General features: G+C 40.2%; 3 protein-coding genes across 4 annotated transcripts; 2 read left to right on the top strand and 1 right to left on the bottom strand.

Moving 5' to 3' along the window:
* Positions 1–50: 50 nt before the first annotated feature.
* znf511 (zinc finger protein 511) lies at positions 51–3,691 on the bottom strand. Its single transcript, XM_086045683.1, has 6 exons — positions 3,430–3,691; positions 3,286–3,355; positions 1,962–2,163; positions 1,697–1,821; positions 322–549; positions 51–193 (listed from the first exon to the last, which is right to left on the bottom strand). The coding sequence occupies exons 1-6, from the start codon at positions 3,572–3,574 to the stop codon at positions 121–123; spliced, it is 843 nt and encodes a 280-aa protein (XP_085901809.1). The 5' UTR covers positions 3,575–3,691; the 3' UTR covers positions 51–120.
* Positions 3,692–4,286: 595 nt separating this feature from the next.
* Positions 4,287–17,534, top strand: adam8a (ADAM metallopeptidase domain 8a). Its single transcript, XM_086045682.1, has 25 exons — positions 4,287–4,386; positions 4,503–4,600; positions 4,712–4,785; positions 4,884–4,962; positions 6,805–6,881; positions 7,232–7,436; positions 8,044–8,121; positions 8,223–8,291; positions 8,783–8,952; positions 9,036–9,117; positions 10,084–10,226; positions 10,317–10,494; positions 10,576–10,665; positions 10,779–10,974; positions 11,865–11,946; positions 12,032–12,209; positions 12,287–12,373; positions 12,460–12,544; positions 14,154–14,262; positions 14,342–14,540; positions 15,384–15,431; positions 15,534–15,590; positions 16,120–16,170; positions 16,244–16,324; positions 17,006–17,534. The coding sequence occupies exons 1-25, from the start codon at positions 4,341–4,343 to the stop codon at positions 17,048–17,050; spliced, it is 2,607 nt and encodes an 868-aa protein (XP_085901808.1). The 5' UTR covers positions 4,287–4,340; the 3' UTR covers positions 17,051–17,534.
* A 1,730-nt stretch (positions 17,535–19,264) lies between these two features.
* spef1 (sperm flagellar and cilia associated 1) lies at positions 19,265–23,519 on the top strand. 2 transcript variants are annotated; one of them, XM_086045299.1, is made up of 7 exons: positions 19,265–19,455; positions 19,896–20,007; positions 20,582–20,729; positions 20,802–20,847; positions 22,028–22,112; positions 22,703–22,808; positions 23,209–23,519. In XM_086045299.1, the coding sequence occupies exons 1-7, from the start codon at positions 19,347–19,349 to the stop codon at positions 23,344–23,346; spliced, it is 744 nt and encodes a 247-aa protein (XP_085901425.1). In that variant the 5' UTR covers positions 19,265–19,346; the 3' UTR covers positions 23,347–23,519. The 2 variants fall into 2 exon arrangements, with proteins under 2 accessions (XP_085901425.1, XP_085901424.1); XM_086045298.1 differs by having other exon boundaries at positions 20,582–20,738.
* The last annotated feature ends 636 nt before the right edge of the window (positions 23,520–24,155 follow it).

Below are 24,155 nucleotides of genomic sequence, written 5' to 3'. Positions count from 1 at the left end.
GCCGTAAAATATATGTGTATGTCACACAAACGACTGTCGAGCAAATGATATGCAAGAAAACCATTTTATTTACTGTAATATGAAATAATTGAGCACATATTTGTGATTTCTGAAGATGTTTCATTTCCTCCTCCCTCTGTGACCTTTGAAGCCTCGAATGGAGCCGTGACCAAAGCACACATTCGAGGGAACCCTAGAAGAAAAAAATGATGAAGTGGGATTGTTCAACTTAGAATTGAGTATTTAAGTGAGATTTGAATGCCATGTCGCAAAGCCGAAGTTACAAAATGACTGAAATTTTATTAAAGCGTCCCCACTAACCTGTAGGAGTATCGTGGTTTCAGATGCTCATCGTTTGTGTTGTGACCTGCTGCCAGCTCCTCACGTGAGGCGCCTTTTTCAGACAAGTGGCTCCCTGCCGTGGACACGGGCATCTCCATGGATTCCTCTTGATCTGCCTGTTTGGACTGCTCCTCACAAAGAACCTCAACCGCATTATCCACAACCTCCATTGCTATGTCCATCTGCTGCTGCTTTGTCTCCCGTGGTCTCGGGGAAAAAAGGAAGGAATTTTAGCAGAATAATCTATATAAGGGAATTTACAAAAAAAATAAAAAATAAATAAAGATTGACATAAGTGAAGCAAAAAGTTACAATGGGTTACATTTACTTAAGTAACTTTTCATCAGAGTAGCTTTAAGGCAACATACTTTACTTTTAATTAAGTATTCTCAGGTAGAAGGAATAGTGCTTTTACTCCGTTACATTGACCTATCTTCTGCTCACAACTATTTTGATCTATCTTTATTTCTGGCAAGAAACCCGTGCCTCAGGTGATGTCCCATGACTGATTCGCCAATCCAACTAACAATGTTTGACTCTATTTTATGAAGCAAACGCAGCTAGGCATTCACATGACAACACACAAAGTCTCAGTTGCCACACAGAAAAGTTTTCAAAGTAGACTCATTTACATGAAGCATACTATCAACAGAGAAAAAATGGCTGGGTTAATATCACAGCAGAGCACCTTTTGTGTCTTCATCAGAGTCACTCGGTCATCATGACAATGTAGCAAAATAATGAAACTTGGAGGTCTTCTTATAAGCGGACAAACATTTTCATTAGAAGCCCTCTGATTTTTTCTGTGGCATTGCAACCAACCTTAGGCAAACATTGGTGGGCAATGTCTGAATTTGCACATCCTTATTTTATATTTTTGTCTATTTGGTGCATGTGCTTTAATTAGAAAGAAAGAAAGAAAGAAAGAAAGAAAGAAAGAAAGAAAGAAAGAAAGAAAGAAAGAAAGAAAGAAAGAAAGAAAGAAAGAAAGAAAGAAAGAAAGAAAACAAAAGAAATCTCCTATTCCTCACCAGCTACTCAGTTTTTTCATTCATTACTTATCAGCACTCTTACTCAAATAATTATTTGGAGGACTACTTCAAACTTTTACTTGGGTCATGTTGTTCTATGAAGTAAAAGTACTTGAACACAACTTGATGGCCTACCCACCTCTGAATACGAGTAAGAATGATTTGAAATAAAATAGCAAAGCAGGCCAAAATTTAAAAAAAGCATTTAGCTATCACTAGTATGCTTAAAGACATCTGTAGAACACTATACAATCAAGATAACAAAAAGTACATAGAGAACGTTGCTGCCATCTGTCGAGCAAATTAAGTAAATGCAGTCTCACCCTTTCTCTCGTTTGGGTTTGTCAAATCTGAAGTCTGGAGGGTACTTGTGAATTTGTAGCAGGTGGTCTTTCCTGAGTGTGCTCGTCCTGAATTTGTGTTCACAGCCTTCCACCAAACACTGGTACTGTAAATCATGCATGCCATGTAAAGCCGCTCTATGCAGATTTTTTTTTTTTGGTTGACATGGTGAGGTGTTAAAAGTTTACAAGAATGATGGGATTCCTTCCTTAGAGATTTCAGAGTTTTAATTCTTGTGTTCCATACCATGTCTTGACGCTGTGCCAGGACCATGAAGACAGAGTCGTGCCACTCCTGAATATGAATGTCCAGGAGGTGAGCGGTGGGTAGTGAGCGTCGGCAGATGGAGCATACATGTCTGTGTAAGGAGTTGTAGTGGTGCTCATACTCCTCTAAAGTGCCGTGGACTGTGTTGCAGCCAGAGATGTGACAGGCAAACTCTGAAACGCTGGACAAGACAAAAATGTCATAAACTTTGGAGCCCCTGGAAATGAAGGGACTCTATAAATTACAGTAAAATCTATATGGTAAACGTTCTACATATTGTCGCTGTCCGGTGAAAAACACTTATGTCCAATTTTGGAAAACTGTTCACGTTAACGCGATGTCTGTAACGCGGAAACACCATTCTGTTAACATACAAAAATTGAAAAAAAATGGACATAAGTCTTTTTCACAGGACAGCGATGATATGTGAAACTGCTTGAATAAAGCTGAAAGTACATTGTGTTGGGTTATGGAAGTACATTGTGAGTTATGGCCTACATTAGATAACACAGATATCCTCAATAAGGTTGCGGTTGAGCTGAGGCCTATCCGAACAGACTTTGTGCGAGAGGCCAGGTCTACCCTGGACTGGTCTTCAGCCAATTGCAAGATCTTTTGGACTTTAAATGCGGAAAAATCAGGGACAGCAATGGCATGGAAGAACTGGAACCAGCTAGTAACAGATTTGGAGAAACTAAATATTTCCCATTCATGGCACTATTTAGGAGAGCTGATGTTCTTAATTCCAAGACTGATTCATGGAGAATACGTTGTGTCGTGTGCCCTACAGTAAAAACAAAAAGCTAATAGTGTCAAAGAAAGACTATCTATAATTTAGGGGGAAAAAACATGCAAGGTGTATTCTTTCAGTTACTACCATTACATTCTTTATTGGGAAGTCAGTTAACAAATTTAGCAAAGAAATGGGAACAAAATATTGTTTTGTCCAGTGCCCCCTTGCCCTTTTTAGTATTAAGTTAAATGAGAGTTGGCAACAGAGGGACATTGGGACCCTATGTGCAAATAAAAAATGTTTTCACTGTGCCAACTTATCAAAAGATGGTTTCTACATAGGCCTAATTGACCGTTTTGTTTTGTTTTTAAACTTTTGTTCTTAAGTACATTTCAGTCTGTATTTTCTGTGCAATTAGGGAGTAGAATCATTACAAGACTTATATTTGACCAGTCTTTTTTTTTGTTTGTTTTAACACATGTATCTGTCCTTCTATGTAAAATCCGTTGTTGCCACCTCAAATTAAAGGCTACTGTCAGTAGGAGATGCATGTGTGTAAAACTGTCAAACCTGAGGGTTTGTTTGTCGTCTGAAATATAAAGGTCTTGAAGATACATGTGTCTTTCAACGTCTCCATCCTGAAAATAGAATGTCCACTGTATCAAATAAGAGTACGGTACATTAATTCAAAAGTAGTTGATGTTGTCATTATCTCAAACAGCTCATGGTCCTTATGAAGGTAGATGAGCTGAGGGCTGAAGTTAAACGGGTTTTCCTCCTCCCGCGAAATGTCGTCAGTCGTGCAGCTTTCATTATAGCGGTTCTCTATCGTAGTCGGAAACGATCCTGGTCGTAACATTCCTGTTTCTTAACATCCACGTAGTCTAAAATGATTTATTTTTTACTGTTTTGGTTGCCATTGCTCGTGTCGCCGAGTGATGACGTTAAAGACTAAAGACGGAAAATGGCGCCATCCTGCGACCATCCCAAATCAAGATGATGGTGACGGATTTCGTTTCTTTTTCTGTTATTGCCATAAAAGTAATCATTTAATGTTTACAAGTGTAAGATATAGATTTTTTTTATTTTATTTTTGGTTTTACAAGTGATAGAGCGATAACTAACTAAGCACCAGAAGTGTGTTTTCTAGTTTTACTTCTGGTGTATGCAGTACAAAAGGATGGCCAGCAGGTGGTAAAAAACATGCTGCTCAAAAACTTTGGCCATTCATTCGTTGCTTAAATTTGATTTGACATTACGCCCCATTAATGTGTCAGAATGCAGTCCTATATATATATTGTATTTCTTATTTCATTAGATGACCACTCATTTTAAATAATTTGTGTTTGTATTTCTAATGTTTTGGTTTTATAGATAGTTTGTGAATTTTTACCGAAAACAATCATACGAAAACAAACCTATCCGTCTTAATTTTAACCTACAAAATACTTAATGGGTTTCTCAAATGCACTGTTGGAGATCTTTTTTTTTATTAATTCTCTTGTGATTTCTGCGCGTCAGTGTCAGTTTGAGGAAATTACAACATAGAGGGGCGGAGATACGCATAGTCTTCGGCATTTTCTCAGACCATTTCAGCTCACAATGACTGAGTCCGTCCTAGCAACATGACCCACTTTGGATATTTGATATGGATTTTCTTTTCCGCATGGGGTATTTCTTTCTTTCTTTCTTTCTTTCTTTTCCCCTCCTTTTCTCTCGCTTTCTATATTCTTTCTTTGTTTCTGCTTTCTTTCTTTGTTGGCTCATTGGGATATTCCTATTTGCAGGGAGTGTGTGGACTCTACCTCATGTGATGAAGTATCAAACAGTGACACCTCAGAAGCTGAAGAATTCATCTCACATCACTAATGGTGCCTCCCATCAGGTAAGTCACCTTCCCACACACACAGTCACACACGCCCAACAGCATAACCCCACATACTAACCTCTGAAACCACTTACAGTATGTACATGTAATATTGTGTGTGTTGTGTAGAAGTATCCTGATGTACTGCAGTACTCTGTGATGATTGCAGGACAAAATTGCACACTGCATCTGGAGAGAAACAAGTAAGAGGGGCTTACTGTATATGTGTCCATTTGAGTGCATGTTCATGTACATACTGTATTTACATTTGCTGAACTTTCAACCAACCTCATGATTTCAGGGATCTTATTGGAAAAACCTTCTCTGTGACACATTATTCCGAGCAAGGCACCCAACTAACAGCAACGCCTGCTCTTGAGGTATGTGTTGTTTAATGAAGATTGTGTACAATTTGGAGCGTATATACGATATATATATATAAACTGTATGTATGTATATATATATATATATATATATATATATATATATATATATATATATATATATATATATATATTGTATGTATATATAATCTGTTCGTATATAAATATATGTATGTATATATATATATATATATATATATATATATATATATATATATATATATATATGAGGTTGAATTAATCCAAGAATGCCTCTATGAGCCTTCTTTTGTATAAAACGGGCATCTCCAAACAATTCCCAAAGTTGGAACCTCACTTTGGTCTGACATGTCTGGATAAGATAAGGAATTTAGATGACTAAGGGGTCTATAATCCGGAGGTTCTCAATTGGTCACCCTTTGGGACCCACATTTTCCCATGGTCTTTAAGTTGTGACCCACTTTTGTAGAAGTCAGACAAGGCAAATAATTGTTTTTCAAAAATAGTGGTCATAAACACGTGATTGCAAGTAATTACAAGTGCAATCTTTATTTTAGACAAAATGATATTTACATGTGTAAAGATTAGTAAATAAAAGTCAGTTCCAATGTTGGGGGTTCAAATTCAGGCTTCCTGTGCGGCATTCACATGTTCTCACTGTGCTTGTGTATTTTTTCCCCGCTTCCTTCCACATTCCAAAAACATGCATGTTAGATTAATTGAAGACTCTAAATGTGGCGCCGAATGTTTTTTTCGTCTGTATGTGCTCTGTGATCGGAAAGTCATCTGGGATAGCCTCCAGTTCACCGGCGACCCCAACGAGGACAAGCGCTATAAAAAAGGGATGGTTGGCTGTGACCCACCAGTTGACGATGACTAGTGTAGTCTAACCCTGGATTGATTAAAGTGGAAGTCAACCCAAACATATTTTTTTCAAGAATATGTTCTAAGGAAGCCCACTAGTTGAAACAAGGCATTCTGATAAATATTGCATTTGTGGAATAAGAGTTAAGAGTCATTAAAATGATATGACCACAAAGTATTTGGACACACTCTCAAATTAATATTTAAAGCGGAAATCAACCCAAACACAATTTTTCCAGAATATGTTCCCAGCAGGCCCACTAGTTGAAACACAGCATTCTGATTAATATTGCTGTCATTTTGTCACTTTTGTCGACTGAAAATGACATCACAAATGCTCATGGCTCAGGTAACGACCAATCACGGCTGACCTGGTTTCTGAAGCTGAGCCATGATTGGTCGTTACCTGAGCCCTGAGCATTTGTGATGTCATTTTCAGTCGACAGAAGTGACAAAATGACCGTCCCACGGGATGGCTAAAAAGGGGTGGATTTTTCTGCTTAGCTCATATTCCACAAACGCAATATTAATCAGAATGCTGTGTTTCAACTAGTGGGCCTGCTGGGAACATATTCTGGAAAAAATGTGTTTGGGTTGATTTCCGCTTTAAATATTAATTTGAGAGTGTGTCCAAATACTTTATGGTCATATCGTTTCAAGTGTAGTGGTTTCAACACAGGAAAGTGTTGCAGGTTTTCATCAAGTACAGGATATCCTGTGGCATCATACCCATACACATTGTACTTTGCTCAAATTTGCTTCATATCCACCCAAGTGGTCCACGTTTTCACATGTGAGCTGCCTTTGATTACTCAATGACACAGTTCCTTCATCTAATGCTCATACAGGAACTTGATTAGTAATGCCAATGTATGTTCTTGATTCATCATTTCCCTCTGACCATGACTCATAAAGTGCAACACATCAAGCTTGGGCTCGTGTTATGCTGTCATTGGGATATCTGTGTTCAAATCTGTCTTTTCCTGACATGTTCAGAATCACTGCTACTACCATGGACATGTCGTGGGAGTGGACGACTCCTCCGCCAGCATGGAGCTGTGCTCGGGATTAAAGTAAGTCCCCCCCCCCCCACTCCCCATTCTGTAAAAGTGATTCCAAACAGGTTATTGTTGCCACAGCACGGCATGCCAAATTCACTTAAAGCCATTATGGCTTGAGATTACTCACCATGACTCATGTCCAGCATGTTACTTACATACAGACTCCACCGCAGCCGGTTCCTCCATTAGAATGAGTATTGAGTATGACTGTGTCTGAGATCCAGATGTCTCAGTCTTAACCTTTTGTTATATATTGCATGCAAGTATTTTCTATTAACAAGACTTGCAAAAGGGATTTCAGTTTGACATTAGGACCATGCTGGTCTCTGCCCCCTCTCTGAAGTTCCTGTTTTTCCCTGCAGGGGGTTTGTGCACCTCCAGGATCAGACGTACCTGATAGAACCCCTGGCCTCACAGCAGGCTAACGTTCACAGCGATGAGGGTCTTCATGCAGTTTACAACTACAAACACCTGAGAAGGAAGAGGAGCTCCTGTTCCCATGGAAACACAACCATGTACTATGATCATGGCGCTCGTCCGTCTGGACTGTTCCAGCTCAGCAGTCTGGTAAAGACCCACACAGCATGGACACATACATACACTCTATCTATCTATCTATCTATCTATCTATCTATCTATCTATCTATCTATCTATCTATCTATCTATCTATCTATCTATCTATCTATCTATCTATCTATCTATCTATCTAGCTATAGAGATATCTATCTCGATAGATAGATCTATATCTATCTACCTATAGAGATATCTATCTAGATAGATAGATCTATATCTATATATCTATCTATCTATCTATCTATCTATCTATCTATCTATCTATCTATTTATCTATCTATCTATCTATCTATCTATTTATCTATCTATCTATCTATCTATCTTTCTATCTAGATAGATCAACTTCCCATTACTGGCATCATGTTGGTCTTCTGAGACAGCAAAGTAGCTAAGAGTCAACAGTGCCTCTGCTGATTGCAGCCTAGTAGCACACTCAATTTTACATTAAGACAGACACAATTACTCAGTTCTGTCAAAATTCTCTTAATTTATATATAATCCCCATACCTGGAAGACAACCATTACAAGCATCCTACTGTACATTTCGAATGAAATTACAGGTAATGTTTTCTCCCCTTGTAAAATGTCTAACTTCCTCAGAGAAGCAGAGGCCAGACTAAAGACAGAGAAAGAAAACCCAGAACCGTGGAGCTCGCCGTAGTGGTCGACAACACAGAGGTTTGATTCCTCTTTCTCATATTAGTTATACATTTGATTTTAATCAACAATATGTATTCCTATGTAAGGAAATTGTACTAATGTAAATCGTTTCCTTCTAGTACAAGAGATTTGGCAATAAAAGGACAGTGGAGGCCAGAGTGCTTGAAATAGCAAACAACGTTGACAGGGTACGTTTCTCTCACACATACAGAAATAGTCATTCCTGTGAAATAGGTTCATTTTAAAATTCACACAACTCTCTATTTACTTGATGTGGTCTGGGAATATTTCCTGCGCACGCACGACATTTCCTTTGCGTCTGGATAGCAGAAATTGAGGAAAAAGTGTGCTGATACAGTCTGTTCTCGACAAGCGATTAAAAGGAGAAGTTCTCTCGCTTTAACTGTGAATCTTAACACCTAAGCAGAGGAGTTTCACACATATCACACTTTGCAAGTTTGCATATTCTCTAAGAATTGGGCCAACGCTTGTGACTCATCAGACAGTAGACCCAACAGTGGTGGTCTGTGACAGTATTATAGCCCCGGTACTCATGTGGTTTGTAGCGTCACGTCTGACTCGCTTTCGCCCTTTTCTCCACATACTGCATTAAGTTATCCGACTTATTTGCTCTCCCTTTGAATGTGCATCTAAAGTTAACTCCGCTATTGTGTTGCAGCTGTATCGTCCTGTGGGTGTCCGCGTGATGTTGGTGGGACTTGATATCTGGTCGTACAGAGATCAAATAGAGGTCAGCTCCAATCCCGAGGAAACGCTCAAGCGCTTTCTCGAGTGGCGCCAGCGGAACCTCCTGCCGAGGATGAAGCACGACAATGCACAATTCATCACGTAAGACTATTTCTTGGCTCACGTGAAGAGGCTTTCATCTGCTCTGACTAGTATGTGAAAAATGTTCTCTTTTTATTGTTTAGAGGCTTGGATTTCGAAGGCACCACGGTTGGTCTCGCCAACACAAATGCAATGTGCACCTCAAGCTCGGGAGCGGTCAATGAGGTGGGTGCTTTCTTTTCTTTCATGCAATTATTCATAATCATCGGAAGACCTTTAGAAACTGTCAGCTGTGAATAGTTGGGCCTTGGACAAAATGTCCTTGAGCTATAAGTTGGACAAATTTACAATCAATTCATTGATTAATTATTGATTATGGTTAGATTGACTGTTTATATTTATATTGATTGATATGAGACCACGATGGAGTAGTGGTTAGGACTCACATGAATCTCGGCTGCATTGTACTATGGGGTTTAAATTTTCTCCCTGAATGGGTTTTCTCCAGCAACTCCGGCTTCCTCCCACATTCCAAAAACATGCATGTTTGGTTTATTGAAAAATAGCTGTCCACGGGTGTGAATCCGAGTAGAATGGTTGTGTCTATTTGTGCCCCGTGATTGGCTGGTGGCCAGTCCAAGGCGGACCCTGTCTTTCACACAAAGTTGGCTCGGTAGACTCCAACTCACACTATATATATAATTTATAAACAATACAGTATATTGATCAGAATAATGTTGTGCAGAGGAGTTGTGCCATAATGGAGGTATGGATTTCCCATAGCTGACGCCATGTTGTACTTCTATAGACAGCAACTTGCTAGTTAGGACTGACTCATCAGTTCATTTTGTCTATACTGTATTGCTTCAAGATCAGATTAATCAAGAACAATCAGTTTCACTCAATTGAGCAATTAATAGCAAAACAAAAGGCAAAACAAAAAAAAACCTCCACTTTCGAACATATTGTATTTCTTTGTTACACGAGTGTTAAAGGTAGGTAAACAAAAAAACACGCCCATGTTGAAAATCAAGTCTGCTAAGTGTCCACAAGGCAAAAATAAGAAAAAGAGTAACCGTAAATACACTTGACAGCAGTTTAAGCCCTCCAGAGGTGTATTTTCTGTATTTTTCAAGGCTTCCACTGTGTTTCTGTTTCACTTGTCTTGACACACCTTTTCTGTGCACACAGGATCATAACAATAACGCAATAGGAGTGTCCTCCACAATTGCCCACGAGATGGGTCACAACTTGGGCTTGTCTCATGATACGGAAAATTGTATCTGTGGGTCTTTCGCATCGAAAAAAGGCTGCATTATGGCAGAGAGCGTTGGGTAAGCGAATTAATCTCCGACTAAGCCTGATTTGACGACGGTATTCTCGACCACAAAGCAAACGTCAGGGCATCTTGAATGCTCCTCTAGTGCCGTGCCTCCAAAGATGTTCAGCAGCTGCAGTCAGCAACAGCTCAACAGGTTCCTGGAGGAGATCAACCCAGCCTGTCTGTTGGATACCCCCTCCACTGGCCGCATTTACGGTGGGCCAGTTTGCGGCAATGCCTTCCTGGAGCCTGGAGAGGAGTGCGACTGCGGAACTGTAGAGGTATTCCACGCTCACACAAACATTTACATAACCAAAGCTCAACAAGCAAGGCCGGATTGTAATGTAATGCTCACTTCCAAGGAATGCACGAATCCCTGTTGCAACGCTACTAACTGCAGACTTAGCGCAGGAGCCCAGTGTGCTGAGGGTGAATGCTGCCACAACTGTCAAGTGCGTATACACTCCCCGCGTGAGACTCAGTGCGCGACTACGCGGCTGTGATAATTTGCAGGCTCGTCGCTTGTGTGTGATTAGTTGCGTTTGTGGTCCTTCACCATTTGCAGCTGAAAGCGTCAGGCAGCGTCTGTCGGCCAAAGACAGGAAACTGTGACTTGGCAGAGCACTGCACTGGACTGTCCACCTCCTGTCCTCCCGACGCCTACGCTCAGAACGGCCTGCCGTGCAATCGTGGGAAAGGGTACTGCTACAACGGACAGTGTCCGTCGCGGCAGCAACACTGCAAGAGACTTTGGGGACCAGGTAGAACACTCAAATGATTTTTTGGGTCTAAATCCCATAAATTCAAATATATCACCCTTGCACTGGGTTGCTGTGCCTAACCTCAAAACTTAAAGTGGAAGTCAACCCAAACATCTTTTTTTCAAGATTATGTTCTATGCAAGCCCACTAGTTGAAACAACCCAATCTGATAAATATTGCGTTTGTGGAATTTGAGTTAATCCACCTGTTTTTAGCAGTCTCAGGGGGAGGCCATTTTGTCACTTCTATTGACTGAAAATGAGATCACAACTACTCAGGGGCTCAGGTAACGACCAATCACGGCTCGCCTGTTTTCTGAAGCTGAGCCGTGATTGGTCGTTCCCTGAGCCTTGAGCGTTTGTGATGTCATTTTCAGTCGACAGAAGTGACAAAATGGCCGCCCCCTAAGATGGCTAAAAAGGGGTGGATTTTGCTGCTTAACTCATATTCCACAAACGCAATATTAATCAGAATGCCGTGTTTCAACTAGTGGGCCTGCTGGGAACATATTCTTGAAAAAAATATGTCTGGGTTGATTTCCACTTTAAAGACGGATCCGCACCATCCTTGCAGTCTGTTAGCTCCAAATTGTGGAATGTACTGCCATTAGAGTCTGTAGACATTTTTAAAAAGCAGTTAAAACACATCGTGTAGGCAGTCATTCCAAACAGACTTGATTGTTTAGTTTAATTAGATTTATTATATTTATTTGTGTTTTTCTTTTATTAACGGTGAATGTAAAATGTTTGTGTTTCTATATTTCAACCCAATGAAACGTTCTGTGACACATGCTATATAAATAACATGTCCTTACATACTTACTAAAGAACGACAGAATTACCTTTGATTCTGTATCAGAACTTGTCAATAAACTTCGGCTTTGTTTTTAGATGCTGAAGTCGCCGCAGATGCTTGTTTCTTCCAGTATGGAGGTTGCAGAAAGAGCCTGTTTATGCGTAGATGTTTTGGCCAGTAGGTTTTGACACAATGACATATTAGTATATCAGCGTTGCATTCTTGACTTTGTGATTTATCGCTTTGTGTTGTTTGGTTGCAGAGAGCAATCATGCGGTACACTTTTCTGCTCGGGCGGATGGGAGTTCCCAGTGACATACAAGAAGTTGTCATACAAAGTAGGAAATGAGCAATGTAACGAGGCGACCATGAACCTTGAAGACAACTACCCTGCAGACCTGGGCATGGTGCCCACTGGCACCAAGTGTGGCAACAATATGGTAAAACTAAGTGTTGCTTGTGATTGTAGCCTCCCTAGACTACATGCACTAAAATTTGTATTGGATCCATCTTTAAGGTATGCTACAACCAAAAGTGTCATGACGTCAGAAACATAAGAGCATATGGAAGCAGTGATTGCTCCGCCAAATGCAACAACCACGGGGTGAAAATCTTAACCGCTCACTCACTCAATCACTCACTCACTAAATATTTCAAACATCCCAAACTGACCGAATTGATCTCCAACAGGTTTGTAACCATCAGAGCAATTGTCACTGCGATCCTGGCTGGGCTCCACCTTTCTGTGATGTGCTGCAATCGGAAGTGTCTGAAGGTATTGTACATAATCATTTTTGTGTGCTTGCATACAGTTGTAGGATCAACCACAGGAAGCTTTAACTTTACATTCTAATCATACTCTTTGTCCACATAATCCATTTACCGTAATTTAATTTGATTCGACTTTTATTTATTTTCATGATATTTTTATTGTACACAACAGAAACAAATATAATATTTTGGTTCCTATCCCTCATTTTCCATTGTTTATTTCAAAGAAAGAGAAATGTGTTTAAATTGGAATTAGTAATGTAAGAATACAATAATTGTCCATCACCTAAATGTATGCAGGGCCAATTAAAAAGTATAGCATATGCCACAGTAAAAGCAATGAGAACATTCAAGATGCCCTGGTGTTTGCTTTGTGTCTGAGAATACAGTAGTCAATTCAGTCTTAGTCAAAGCTTGAAATAACTTACCCAACATTCTAAGTGCAGTTTATTATGAGGAAACATCTTCATTAAGAACTGAAGTGAAGATACCTGTATGCTCTAATGTGTGATTTCTCAAATAGTGGCCATTTTAAACACCAGGTTCATCGTGCGTCATCCATTTAGAAATACAAAACTCTCCCTCAAATAGATTCGTAAAAATCACAGGTAGTAACTTTATTGATCTCGAATGTAACAGTATTTTTCAGACAGACGTTAAAGTGGAAGTCAACCCAAGCATATTTTTTTCAAGAATATGTTCTATGCAAGCCCACGAGTTGAAACGGGGCATTCTAATAATTATTGCGTTTGTGGAATAAGAGTTAATCCACTTGTTTCTAGACATCTCTGGGGGCGGCCATTTTGTCACTTCTGTCCACTGAAAATGACATCATAACTACTCAGGGCTCAGGCAGCGACCAATCACGGCTGACCTGTTTTCTGAAGCTGAGCCATGATTGGTTGTTACCTGAGCAGTTGTAATGTCAGTTTCAGTCGACAGAAATGACAAAATGGCCGCCCCCTGACATGGCTAAAAAGGGGTGGATTTTGCTGCTTAACTCATATTCCACAACGCAATATAAATCAGAATGCCGTGTTTCAACTAGTTGGCCTGCTGGGAACATATTCTTGAAAAAAATATATGTTTGGGTTGATTTATCCTTTAAATATTTCAATGGAAATTATTTTTGCAATAATCATGGTCGTAATAGAAAATGGAAGCACAAAGGTGCTGGGTGTAAGATTTTACAAATAAAACCACAAAGATGATGCATTTTTCTCTTTGTATAAAAGATACAGAAAGAAAAAAAAGAGGAGTAGAAGTACAAAAAAAGAGATGAGGACAAATACAGTGTGGCTCCACATGTATAATCATGCATGACCTTGATATGATAGTCAGTGTACTGTACATAGAGTACATGCCAGTGGGTGAACTTGTTGAGAATGTGCTTTACATGATGTGATTTTGCCTTGTTTTCTTCTACACTTATTACTTGGAATGTATTCCACGTGGAGTCGGACAATTGTGCTCTTGTGATCAAATAGAGGCACCAGTATTGATGATTTCATGGAATTCCCCTTCGCAGATACAGTAATGATGTTAACTGGGATTTACTGTTGCTTCCCTCAAGCAATGAATGGAGATGGATAATGCGATGTGTGTGTTTACAGGCGGGGGACTGGGGCTTTTTGTGTCACTGGCTGTGAGCTCGCTCATAGTCGTGGCCCTTCTCATTGGAGGTTTCATGTGCTGCAGTCAGAAATTACATCCTTCAAAGAGGTTTGACATTCGACTTTCTTGACCTTGACGGATAATCGTGTCTTTTTATCTTAGTTGCTGTGTGTATTTTATTTTACAGATGCCTCCAATCTACCTCAGGACAGACAAATCCTTTATTTCGATCAGGCAATGCACGGGGCAGCCCTCATCTTCGCTCCACAGCCATCAGCCAGCCAACCTTTGTGGAGTCTTCAGCCACTCAAGTGTGTAAACCGCTTTCCTTCACTGTGGTTGGACCATCGAGTGCGGCGTTCAAACCCTGCAGAACAGCTCCTGAGGTTCGTCACGTAGATCGCGCAGTCCCTTCGAAATGTTTTAAAAGCCACTGAGTTTTGCCCAGTTCATATTATGAGAAAATCCACTGAGGGAAATGGTCCCGTCAGTACTGAAATGGTGTAGTAGTCAAAAATGGTCAGTAAATGAAGCATTTCGCATTGGCTGCAGTGTAACTGAGAAAGGTTCAAAAGGAACTCATCTATTCCCACAACATCACGTGAAGTGAATGAATTTGTTCCAGCTGTCACCATCATAAAAACATAATTGTATGTGCAGGTAATGTTGTACTGTAAGCAACATTTTCACTTTTCGCATTTACTAAAGGTCACGCAATTATAAAGACAAGTTAAAACTGTAGAAAACTAAAATACAGTAAAAACACTTTCTTTGGAAGACACCTAATGTTGGAATTGAAGTGAGGGTTAGTTGTATTGCTCATAATGGATCCAAAACACACGCATGGAGTGTATCCTTTTCCCACCGAATTGAAGTCTGACAACACACGAGGGTGGTTTTAATTTCCAAGCGCTGTTAGACTTTGAACTTTCTACTGTGCTTGGATTAGCATCCCATGCCAAACCCAACTGTAGCTTCCAATTGATCCCAGTGACAGGCAACTGGCAGGAATGTAACGCAGTCATATAGCGTGTGTATTCTGGGGAAATTATACATATTTTGGGGGTCCCAGACACAATCCTTCAAATTGTCTCGGCAGCATTGCCCCCAAAGACCCATAATGTGTCTGGAACTTTTTACTTTCCAGTCACTAAGCCAAGTCTTTACGAAGTCAACTTCCTAAGGAAACACTCATCATGCTTTTCTTTCCGCTTTGTTGTGTCTTACAGCCCCCCAGAAAGGAACCAACTGTACCTCTGTCATCAAAGATCCAACAGGTAACGTGATCCAGACATTAGTACAGAATCCCCACAAGAGCCGCTCTTATCATCCTCAATGTTTACATTTCTACTTAAGTCTCAACTGTGTTTTTTTTTAAGGGTCTAAGACCACTCTTGCAACCACCAGCAGTGCCGAGCAAGCCAGTCTACTCTGAGGTAATATATAAAATGCTATGGAATCAAATCTTAGCAAAATGGCTAATCGTTTTAATAATACTCTCAGTTCATGAGGAATATATGGATCAACAGCAATGCGAGTCAAAGTTACTCCAAAAAAATTTAACCTTTTTGGGCATGATTTTAGAGTGTGTGTGTTTGTTGATAACAGAGAGGTCCAAACAGTGGCAAAAACGTGGATGTTGAACACTATTATAAGGAAAAAGGGTGGGCGTTGAACCCCCCCACATCCCCCACGGGTGCTACACCCCTGCTTAATAACTCTGCTTTGTTTTTGTATAACACAAAGTAAAGTCTGGAAAATAATTCCTCAATGTTTTATTTGTATCAAATCTGCAAAAGTCAGATAGCTTGGTAAGGCTGGAACAAAAAAGGGACTTCCCCACACTGTTCCTGCACTATGAGTCAGGCGAAACGTCAGGATCTATCAGCCCTAGGTTATCATTAAGAGGTGTGTCCCAAAACGTGTAATATGAGTTGTCACATATTGATTTGTGATTACTTTCAGGCTAGGCCACTACCTCCATCCAGACCTCTACCGCCACTTACGTCCAAACCAGTAAGTCAGCATTTAATCATACACTTCAGTCAATGTATTTGTTGTTTTGATGTAATCATTTGCATTCTCACAGGTCACAAAGTCAAAACCCGTCACGCCTCCGGTAAAGCCAAAGCCCGCCGCCGTCCCACTGCAGCTGCCTCACACTCAGCTGGTACGTATTGATACCATAGCGGTGCTTCCCTAACGCCGCTATGCCTCACAGTGTCAGACTCTCATTGTTATCCTGAGGAATCCACAAGTAATATACAGTATCTAAAAAAGAGATGGGACATCTACACAATGTGGCCAACTACTTTGTTCACAGTCAGCTGGGATAGGCTCAAGTTTACCCGTGACCCTCTCATTAGCGAAAATGGACGTATAAATGGATATTATACTTAGTTGGATTTGACTGTGATTGTTGAACTATTTAAAGTTATAAAGAAAAGAAAATATTTTTTGTCATTTGAAAGGGAATTCATGCATGTTTTGAATCGCGTATCAAAAGCTGCTAAAGTTTTCCTAACAAATTCTAACAGTAGCTAAATTTGTTGCCAGGTGCTTCTGGGGGTAAGTTGCTACGGTTGTCTGAAAAGTTACTAAATCTAGCATAAGTGCTAAGTGCATCACTGTCTACACAATATGAGGAGATTGTACTGAAAGATACTTATCGTCGCTGTCCTGTGAAAAACACGTACGTCCATTGTTTTCATTTTTTCTATTTTTACGTGAATTTTATTTCTGCGTTACAGACAACCCAATAACGTGAAAATTATTGAAAATTGGACATCTGTGTTTTTCACAGGACAGCAACGTTATGATGCGTGCTTGCTGATTGTTTTTATTTCTATAGCTTACAGGGAGAGCTGCCCTGACTCGACCCATTCGACCCAGATGACCGTGGGGAATCATTCCACTTCTGAAATTCTCAGACATTGATGCTCTTATCTCACCTACAAGGACTTAAAAAGAAAAAAAAAAAGCTCTCAGGAGACGTTGGTGTTGGTTCATGCAGGGACGAGATCCATCTTGAAGGATCAACAACAAAAATAAGCGAAAGTGCTTCTTTTTTTTTTCGCCGTGAGGATTACCGCCGTCTGCCTTGCTTCTTTTTAAAACTGTAATTGACAGCTCTTATGACTGCGCCACCATGATGATGACGATGATCTGTTTGAAGGGAAACGTCTCTCCTCCTCCTCGATCCTGAGATATGTGAACACTTTATGATTGCACTTCTGATGCTGTAACTCTTTTCTTATTGTTTTGGTACTAAGAGAAGTTTAGGGATTTTCAAATATGGCACCAACAGAGATGGAAAATTCAGGTCCGGAAAGTAAAAACCCTGCCACAGTTTGTCTTGAGCCACAGGTGCTTCTAATCAACTGAGCTCGTTTACCTGCCGGTTGAGTAGAAGCACCTGTGGCTAAAGCCAAACTGTGGCAGTGTTTTTACTTTCTGGACCTGAATTTCCCATCTCTGGGCACCAACGTGGGCACTTTAAAGATTTTTGTGGACACAATGTAGACCAGGGGTCTGCAAGTCCGGTCCCTGGGAGACCCAAACCAGCCTATTTGAGATGTTTCCCTAGCTCCAACATACCTGATGCCAGCAAGCTTTTGCACATTAGCCTGTTAACGATCGCTCCTTTGAATCAGGTGTGTTGGAACTAGGGCAACATCTAAAACAGGCTGGACAGATGTTCCAGAGGACCAGATTTGGACACCCCTGACATAGATAATATGAATTTGCCTTGAATCATTTTGTGGGACTGTATGAATGTATGTATTTGTGCTTGGCAATTGTCTTTTTCTCATTGCAGCACACATCGATTTTAACTTCTCAAGGGATTTTTTAGGATTGTATGTTCTATGCAGTAGTCATCGTCACGTTGCTTATGAAAGTAATAATAATAACTCATTCAACGAGGACTCAAATTTCAATTTGAGTTTCATTTCTATTTATAAAAAACATTATGTGTGCATGCTTGTGTTTAAATAAAATTACAGACAACCTGATGATTCTTTTCCTCCTGTGGAATTATTTGAGGACATTAATAGTATATCACTATACATCACTGCATACCATAGAAGATACCACTTGGTGGCTGTGAGCAGGCTAGTCAATGAAATCAGTGCAATGCCATTAGATGTTAACTAATTGATTTCAAGCCATGCGCTAGCGTTCACTTTTTTTTTCCTTTTATAAAATATGCTATGTATTAGATGCAGAATTTATCTGTCTGAAATTGTCAGATTTTTTTTTTACAGTAAGCATGAAAAAAAATCCTTTTTAGTCAATACACTAGGCTATGCAGTTTTATTTATATAGCACATGTCATACACAAGGCAACTCTATGTGCTTTACACAAGCAAAGACACAACTAGCTACAAGCATTTACAAACACAACAGTTAACATTCAAAAGCAAAGCAGAGAAAACGTGACCCAAGACTGCAGATCTCAGAGCCCTACAGGGTTTATATTCAATCAGCATTTCATTAATGTATTCAGGACGCACACAAGTCAGTGATTTATAGACCAGTAGAAAATGTTTTAAATATATTGTACAGTTAATTGGGAGACAGTGTGAAGCCTTTAGGACTGGAGTAATATATTCCGATCTCTTTGTTCTGGTAAGAACCTGTGCTGCAGCGTTCTGAATGAGCTGCAGCTGTTTGATGCTCTTTTGAGGGAGACCAGTTAGAAGACTGTGAAAATAATCAAGTCTACAGTAGATGAAAGCATGGATGTTTCTGCTGGTCTGCTTGGAGCATGCAACCCTTCAGTCTCGAGATGTTTTTCAGCTGGTAAAATGATTCTTTAGTGGTTGATTTTATATAATTGCTGAAAGTCAGGTCTGAGTCTATCAGAAATTACCGTTCAAAAGTTTGGGAGTCACTTAGAAATGTCTTTATTGTTCAAAATAAATAGTACACATATTTAAGTCACAGTGAAGTGTGTTACTTCGTTGCCACATTAATGTGGTGTGTATTTAATTATAAACGTCGGTAAACCATGCATGACACACTGAATTAGTACACAACGTAATACGTACGTATGCTCACGTAATGGCCCTTCCGCTGGGGCCCTTTACGCTGCGTTGCTTAGCAACCGTTTAAAACAAACCAGCGAAATCGCCTGTTGCTTGAAACGGTCAAAATTGAATTCATAAAGTATACAGAAAAGCGAATAGCGAATGGAGCGAGAGTTAGACGAGGACGAGTTGCAGGATTTGTACGCGTGGATAGATAAAATTCGTCTTTCAAGACCTAAAAGAAACATCGCTAATGACTTCAGCGACGGAGGTATTTAAAGCTAGGCTAAAGCTAAAACTAGGACATCAATGATCCACATTATGGATACCTGCGCAGTCTAATGAAAATCATGTTAGAGCGGTCTCGAACATTCTGCTTTTACAGAGATAATAATTCTTGATTTTGATTGACAAGAGACAGACATAAGAGTGTTCAGGTGTGCATAAATAATGATGTGGTCAGTTCCTACTCGCTATGTATTCTGTGTTTATTGTACGTTTTTATTGTTAATTTTATTTTCTGAAAATATCTAAATATTAATAAATGTTAGATACAAACATGTAAAATAATCTAATGAAAAAGAGTACGTACAGTGGTACCCTGCGCATGTGCCCAATGTACACTGCTGTGCATTGTGTGCAAATAAGTTAATTGTCTGCCATTCGTATGAGTTGTAATATTTCATGCATGTATTGGCTTTCTGTCTGTAGTGATGGTGGCTGAGGTCGTCAAACATTTCTTCCCAAAGATTATTGACTTGCACAACTACACTCCTGCCAGCTCCACTCAGCAGAAGCTCAGCAACTGGAACCTCCTTAACAGGCGAGACGCAACACATCGTCCATGCATTCATCCATCAAATAAAAAAAAATTAAAAAAATGCTTTCGCAGGGTGTACACAGCCCTCAGGATGTAGGTTTCTCACCCATGCGCAAGTTGTGCAAGGGTAACTAATGAAGTGAGTGCCCAGTGAGTGTGTATCCTAAACACACTTGACTTGAGGGCTCCTGTGCTGTCTTTGTTTAGCTACGACTGAGGAACAAATTCACACAGCGTAAATATTTTTTACAGTATACCTCATAAACTGTACTGATGGAAAATAAGCACAATGGGAATTCAGCGTGTATAGTATTAGTGCCACCCTACCACCACTCCCAGAGGACACGTCAACATATTCAGTGGCTGAACTTAGCTTAACTCTCTTCATTTGGCCGTGAGAACCAGTCCAAACACTGTCCCGGACCATTTAAATGGCACATAGCCAGCCCTGAGGATCCCTGTAGTGTTTATCATCACAACAAGCAACATCAGTATAAAACGCCTTCCATCTGCTGCTCGTTTCCTAATTGCAAACAGATGTGTGTCTGCGTTGTTGAGCGTCGTCTTGCATACACAGGAAGGTGTTTTCCAAGCTGAACTTCCACGTGCCTGAGAAGTCGGTGAAGAAGATCATACTGCGATCCGCGGGGGTAATCGAAAGTGTGCTGAGCGGCCTCAGGGAGAAGATAGAACAAAAGTTGGACCACAAGGCACACACCATATCAGTATGTGATGTAAGCCTACCAAGACATGTATTGCGTGCTATGTGTGTTGCTTAATGTCTATTTTCAATGCAGGATTTGGAATACTATGACACCAGGAACCCAGAGAAAACTCTCACAGGTAACTACAGCCTTGGTTATTTTCCCACAGTAGAATTCCTGGAATCTAGGACCCACCCATTTTCTATAGTGCTTATCCTCATTAGGGTCGCGGGTGAGCTGGAGCCTACCCCATCTAACTTGGGGCGAGAGGAAGCGTACGCTCTGATGGGTGCAGATCACCTGTTTTCTGAAGCTGATCCATGATTGGTCGTTATCTGAGCCCTGAGCGTCTGTGATGTCATTTTCAGTTGACAGAAGTGACAAAATGGCCGCCCCCTGAGATGGCTAAAAACGGGTGGATTTTGCTGCTTAACTCATATTCCACAAAAGCGATATTAATCAGAATTCCTTGTTTCAACTGCATAGAACATATTCTTGAAAAAAAAAATATTTGGGTTGACTAACACAGCGACTATTGATGCTAACCGTTAGCATGTCAAAGGCCATTTTCATAATTCGTTAGCATTAAGTTAGTTGTTGTTTTAAATAGAAAACATGCCATTCTCTTAGTTTGATGAGAGGGGCATTAAACAGCCTGAAGCCTCTTTTTTTCACGAATTGTTCATTGTTTGCCAATCTGCTGCTGTTTTTCAAAATTGCAGCCGTTGCGATTTGAAAATTGCATTTTTCTACATTGCGATGTCGATTTGAATTTGATTCATTGTTCACCTCTAAATATGATACACTTTTACATGCTGATTCTAGAGGATTTTCCCCTGCTCCTCTCAGCTACCCGCCCTGGAAGAGCATGTCTTCTTATCGACATCATAGTGACCACACGCACACACACGATAAGCAATGTCGCAACCTTTTGGGCGTCAGTCGCTGACGCGGCTCCCTTCCAATTCTCACACCTCATCCGTCCACGCCAAATAACCTTGTAAGATGACCTCAGACCAGCCCCTCTTTCCTCTCCTCCCCTCCACCTCGCGTGCTATCACAGAGACACAGAGCACACATCCTTATATCAGCAGATGGCCTTATCACTGACCAAAAATCAACATGGCAGAACTTCAAGGCCTTCCCTCCCTTGTTCTGCTTCTCCTCATCACGCTCATACTCCGTTCTGCCCCCATTGTTTGTGCTCTGCAGATTTACTGGACTACTTGGAGTGTCCAACAACAGCAAACTATTCATCTCTTTAAAAGAGTCGACGTGATTGTGGAGGGAGTGTCACGTTTTTCTTCTCTTTGCTTCAGAGCTTAGCCAGAGTGAGGCCCGATATCTGTCCGAGATGGTACGTGAGGAGGTGAAACGGGATGACAAGTTAAAAATGGAGACGAGGTAACAAAATAAAGCTTAGGAAATAGGAATGCGGTGCCCCCTCACCACCGCTTGACAGAAAATACTGTTTTATACTGTTAAATTACAGTTGTTTATTCATAAAGCATGAACTGTTCATTTATACGTCGGGGATGAATATTTAACAGTATTTCACAAAGTAAGATACTTTTCTAACATCAGAAATATACAGCAATCCATATTTTTATGTTGTTAAATTACAGTTATCTACTGTTCTTGTTAACTGACTGATTTAATTGTAAATGTATGAATTATGTAAATGTGATTATGAATGAATATTTAACAGAATTTACAATTATTAAAAAAACAAACAAACAGTAAGATACTGTTGTAAATTCACCGTAAATATACAGAATTTCATTACAGTGTAACTGATGAAGTGTGTACTAGTCACCCCTGAATGATTTCATTTTGCGATTGAATTGTTTAGTTACAGTTCACATTGTAGGTGGAAAAATGTCTGACATGATTCAGCTTTCTCTCTATTTTTCCATTTCATCATTTCAACTGGGTGTGTAAACTTTTTGTATATCCACTTTGAATAAACTTTCTTTCGGTCTTTAATGTTGCAGCAAACTACAACACACAGCTCAGTTTTACTCCAACTTGGACCCAGCTGTACGCCAAATTCTAAAGGAAAAAGAGCATGCGGCAATGGCTTTGCAGGAGACAGTGGAGGTACTCGCACGCACGCACGCACGCACGCACGCACACACACTCACACACTCACACGCACACACACCAATCTGGGAAACACATCGCTTGACTTGTCTTCCTATTTTCATTCTCTGCTGGGAAAAAGCAGGTCATATAGACATTTTGCAGGTGTGTGTGTATGTGTGTGTGTGCACGCATATATGGCACAAGCTGTGTCAGCAGTGGTCAGTGAGTCAGTTTCACCTCAGCGGATATAACTCTCAATGTGTGACAACATCTGCATGTGAGGCAAGAGGCTACACAAGGACACAAATGTGCAACACTTCCTCTCTTTTTTCATCACGCATCGCTGACTTTGTGTCAATACACTGCCTGTTGTTTTCCCATCTGTGTGTTGGCGTGTGTATGTGTGTGTGCGTAGATCCTGCAAATGAAGGTGAGCAAGTTGGAGCGCCTGGTTCAGCTGAAGGACATGCGGATAGATGACCTGAGGCACGATCTGGAGATGTGTACCTGTCTGAAAGCAAAACACACAGATTCTAAACCCAGCAGCATTTAACCACTTAAAGAGAAAATCAACCCAAACATATTTTTTTCAAGAATTTTTCCCAGCAGGCCCACTAGTTGAAACACGGCATTCTGATTAATATTGCCTTTGTGGAATATGAGTTAACCTGCAAAATCCACTCGTTTTTAGCCATCTCAGGGGGCGGCCATTTTGTCATTTCTGTCGACTGAAAATGACATCAGATGCTCAGGGCTCAGATAACGACCAATCACGGCTCAGCATCAGAAAACAGGTCAGCCGTGATTGGTCGTTACCTGAGCCCTGAGAAACTGTGATGTCATTTTCAGTTGACAGAAGTGACAAAATGGCCGCCCCCAGAGATGGCTAAAAACGAGTGGATTAACTCTTATCGCACAAACGCAGTATTTATCAGAATACAACTCGTGGGCTTCCATAGATCGCATTCTTTAAAAAAATATGTTTGGGTTGACTTCCTCTTTAAACAAATCCTTGGTTGTTAATCGCGATACACACTTTGAATTATTTGCTTGGATTCTATTAATCCCTTACAAAAAAAAGAAGTAAGGTTCGTGTATATTTCAAGGTGAAATCAAGATTTTTTTTCCTATTGGAAATAATGGAAATCAAAATAATTTCTTCCCCTCACACAAGTGTAAAAAGCAGTTACTTTCAAATAGCATAATTCGCCAAGTGACTGCCCGTGTAGTAGCAAGTCAGTCAGCAGCTAGCAGGTGGTAGTAGCTAGCTAACATTCAACAGCTGACTTTTAACCTCCACTCAGCCTTATAATCTTTTCTTGTTGAGTTTGGTTGAGGATTTTTGGAATATATATTTTTAAA

The sequence above is a fragment of the Filicampus tigris genome, chromosome 11 (genome assembly GCF_054856515.1).
Source record: "Filicampus tigris isolate MCC_2025a chromosome 11, RoL_Ftig_1.0, whole genome shotgun sequence".
NCBI lineage: Eukaryota > Metazoa > Chordata > Actinopteri > Syngnathiformes > Syngnathidae > Filicampus > Filicampus tigris.
The sequence above is the reverse complement of the archived record's forward strand: the minus strand, read 5'-3'. Positions and strand labels throughout refer to the sequence as shown.

What these genes read in the sequence shown, in the direction of transcription:
- znf511 (XM_086045683.1), bottom strand. Translation starts at nt 3,574, where the DNA reads ATGTTACGACCAGGATCGTTTCCGACTACGATAGAGAACCGCTATAAT. An exon ending in GACGACAAACAAACCCTCAG is followed by an intron (nt 2,164 to 3,285) that starts GTTTGACAGTTT and finishes TGTCTTGTCCAG; the next exon opens with CGTTTCAGAGTTTGCCTGTC. An exon ending in AAACCACGATACTCCTACAG is followed by an intron (nt 194 to 321) that starts GTTAGTGGGGAC and finishes TTTTTCTTCTAG; the next exon opens with GGTTCCCTCGAATGTGTGCT.
- adam8a (XM_086045682.1), top strand. Translation starts at nt 4,341, where the DNA reads ATGACCCACTTTGGATATTTGATATGGATTTTCTTTTCCGCATGGG. An exon ending in AAATTACATCCTTCAAAGAG is followed by an intron (nt 14,263 to 14,341) that starts GTTTGACATTCG and finishes TTTATTTTACAG; the next exon opens with ATGCCTCCAATCTACCTCAG. An exon ending in AGCTGCCTCACACTCAGCTG is followed by an intron (nt 16,325 to 17,005) that starts GTACGTATTGAT and finishes TTATTTCTATAG; the next exon opens with CTTACAGGGAGAGCTGCCCT.
- spef1 (XM_086045298.1), top strand. Translation starts at nt 19,347, where the DNA reads ATGGAGCGAGAGTTAGACGAGGACGAGTTGCAGGATTTGTACGCGTGG. An exon ending in AACTGGAACCTCCTTAACAG is followed by an intron (nt 20,008 to 20,581) that starts GCGAGACGCAAC and finishes TTGCATACACAG; the next exon opens with GAAGGTGTTTTCCAAGCTGA. An exon ending in ACACCATATCAGTATGTGAT is followed by an intron (nt 20,739 to 20,801) that starts GTAAGCCTACCA and finishes TTTTCAATGCAG; the next exon opens with GATTTGGAATACTATGACAC.